Here is a 2,685-nt window from a genome sequence, read left to right on the forward strand (position 1 = left end):
TTAGAAACGGTATTAATTTTTTCTTCATATTTTCGATCAACATAAAATTGTTTTGAATCTCGAAAGGGATCCCAATCTAAACGTGGAAAAATTTTCCAACACTCAAGGAGAGATGTATCCATGAAAAAAATTTCATCTTTTGTTCCCAGATTTTTAAAGTTCTGAATACCAGCTGATGTAGATTGTTGCGGAAGCGTAAAAGTAATGGAATCCACCATTGTAATTAAACTATACTAATGAAATAAAGCTGATGAAATAAAGATAAAAGCGATAAAACGATAAACTTGATTAATAATAAACGATAAACATCATATAAGGATTATCTGAGAATATAAGGATAAACTTGATTAATAATAAACGATAAACTTCATATAAGGATTATCTGATAATCATATTAGGACGGTTCTAAATCACTGTCAGCTTCCCCTTCTCCCACGAGGTTCGTCCCGAACCGTTTCGATGAAAAAAAACAATGTGAGCCGCCCGTATACGCTGAATTCCGCTATGGCGATTCGTAATTCCCACTTTGCACAAAAGGTGTATAAAAACCAAAAGACACCATCGTAGATTATATAATTAGCTTCAATCTCATATTGTAAGGAATCTAGGAAGATCGATTGTGGGAAATAATCTTTCAACAAATTTCTACATCTCCCGTCATCTAGTAATTCGATGAAGAGGATTATACTCAAAACCGTCGAAAAATCCAAGTCTACACTCATCTTCTTCGCAATAGCATATATTGTTGTAAGTCTTCCTGAATGACATAAATTACTAGCAACACAAAAGTAATGGTCTTTAGCCAACTCAACTGTGTGGTTTTCCTTCCTAGCCATGCAAACCGCTAAGCCCTTCTCGTCACAACCACCATGAATATAAGCAGAAAAAACTGTAGTAAAAGTAGAAACAACTCTCACAGACAATTCATCGAATACCTTCCGAGTTATGTCTTTTGTTAACTCGTTGGATACAAATTCCTCCGTATCTGAAACCAGTACCACATTCTCATCAGTCCTCATTGTGAATGAACCAGCACCTTTCACATTATCACGAACGAGTACCGGTGCCGGCCAGCCATACCCCATGGAGTTCACGTCATAAACAACCTGAACAAGTCCAAGATCCGTCATTGACCCTATGCCACTGACATTATCACTACTCGGCGAAATCACAACCATGGACATTCCACTACCAAAGCATGGTTCATCGTATCCATTGCTAGAGCTCCCATTGCTTCCCATTACACAATAAGAAGTTCCCATACGTATTATTCCACGAAGTATTGTGTGTTGGTTTTGATAAAACCATTCATTAAACTGGGTAATTCCTCGAATTATTATATTGTTAAGGTTCTGGTGAAGGTGAGTATACATATAACTTTGATGAATTTGAGGGTCTTGAGACAAGTGATAACTTTGTTCGTTTTGTACAGCTACTAACGGGTGAGCTTGTTCAAACGGTTGAACCATAGGATAACCTTGGAAACCACTCAAATTTCCATCGTAGAAGCGTGAACCGATAGCTTTTATCTCCTCTCTCTTTCGCAGTGGTTCTGCATCTTGAGTGTACTGTGATATCTTTGAAGCTCCTCCAATCAGCAATATGTTGCTTTTGAAAATGCTTTTAACGTCGTACCGATTCATGTCAAAGTTAGTTACTGCACCCAGTCCTATAAACTTTATTGCAGCCATATCAGAAGCTTTTGTTGCTTCATCTTCGGTACTGAATGTTCCCAATTGAGCTTCATATCTCCCGGTCCATCCATGCTTCGTTACGCCCTTATATATCGATGTTTGCTGCCCAGATGTATCGATAGCTCTCTTTTTTGCTTCTTCAATCGCATTAGTACCTGCACCAATACTAATACTACCTTCACCATTAATATTGGAACCCTTACCAGAACCCATAGACAATGTTAAGGACTGCAGATTTCCAACAGTTCCTTGAGATTTGTAGTTTTTGTGGTTGTCGATTTGCTCAACACCGAGAAAACCCGCAATCTTTGGTACTCCGTTGCTGCTTCCAGCGCCATGAGATGAGTTCATTAAATTCCAATATGTAAAGTCTTGGTTTTGGAAGAGGACCAGACAAAGAAGTATCAATCCGATCACCATTATCCAAGTATTGAGATGAGGGGTTCACCTGGTATGGCAGTAAACCGTTTAGATTATTTGTATCCAATTGAAGTGCATCAATTTCATGTTGATGGAGAGTACTCGATTCCAACGGTTGCTGAAAAAGTTGTTGTCCTGTATCTGATGGAAAATTCATTACTTATGCATATAAATAACAAAACACAAATAATGAATTAAACCAAGATCTCTATTTGATGAATTAAAGAGATGTAAAAGGTTTTAGGTACTTACCCGAATCCATAGCTTGAAGATACAATAGATTTCCTTGTCACCCTTAAGATTTGGACAAAATCTTCTAAACCTTGAGAATGGACGTTGTTTCTGATTTCTCAAAAATGGGAGTTGGGAAAATCACGTCTCTTTTCTCTGGTTTAGGGATTTGCCCTGAATAATACGGGAACTGCCTAGGTAGTTACTAGCAGTTACCCAAGTAATTATTAAAGAGCCCATTATTCTTTGATAATTACTTTTGAGGGCTCTACACATGACATATTGCTAATACGCTCCCCACACTTCAAACTGATATTTTATGGTCCATAATGTATAAATT

General features: G+C 37.5%; 1 protein-coding gene across 1 annotated transcript; it reads right to left on the reverse strand.

Moving 5' to 3' along the window:
- Nucleotides 1–308: 308 nt before the first annotated feature.
- On the reverse strand, nucleotides 309–2,114 carry LOC147565208 (AP2-like ethylene-responsive transcription factor PLT2). The gene is made up of 2 exons (XM_086649543.1): nucleotides 492–2,114; nucleotides 309–323 (listed from the first exon to the last, which is right to left on the reverse strand). Exons 1-2 carry the CDS (start codon nucleotides 2,112–2,114, stop codon nucleotides 309–311), a joined length of 1,638 nt encoding a protein of 545 aa, XP_086505669.1.
- Nucleotides 2,115–2,685: the final 571 nt, after the last annotated feature.

The sequence above is a fragment of the Eschscholzia californica genome, unplaced genomic scaffold, assembly GCF_041429995.1.
Source record: "Eschscholzia californica isolate CP2 unplaced genomic scaffold, dmEscCali1.0.p SCAF_1, whole genome shotgun sequence".
Lineage (NCBI taxonomy): Eukaryota > Viridiplantae > Streptophyta > Magnoliopsida > Ranunculales > Papaveraceae > Eschscholzia > Eschscholzia californica.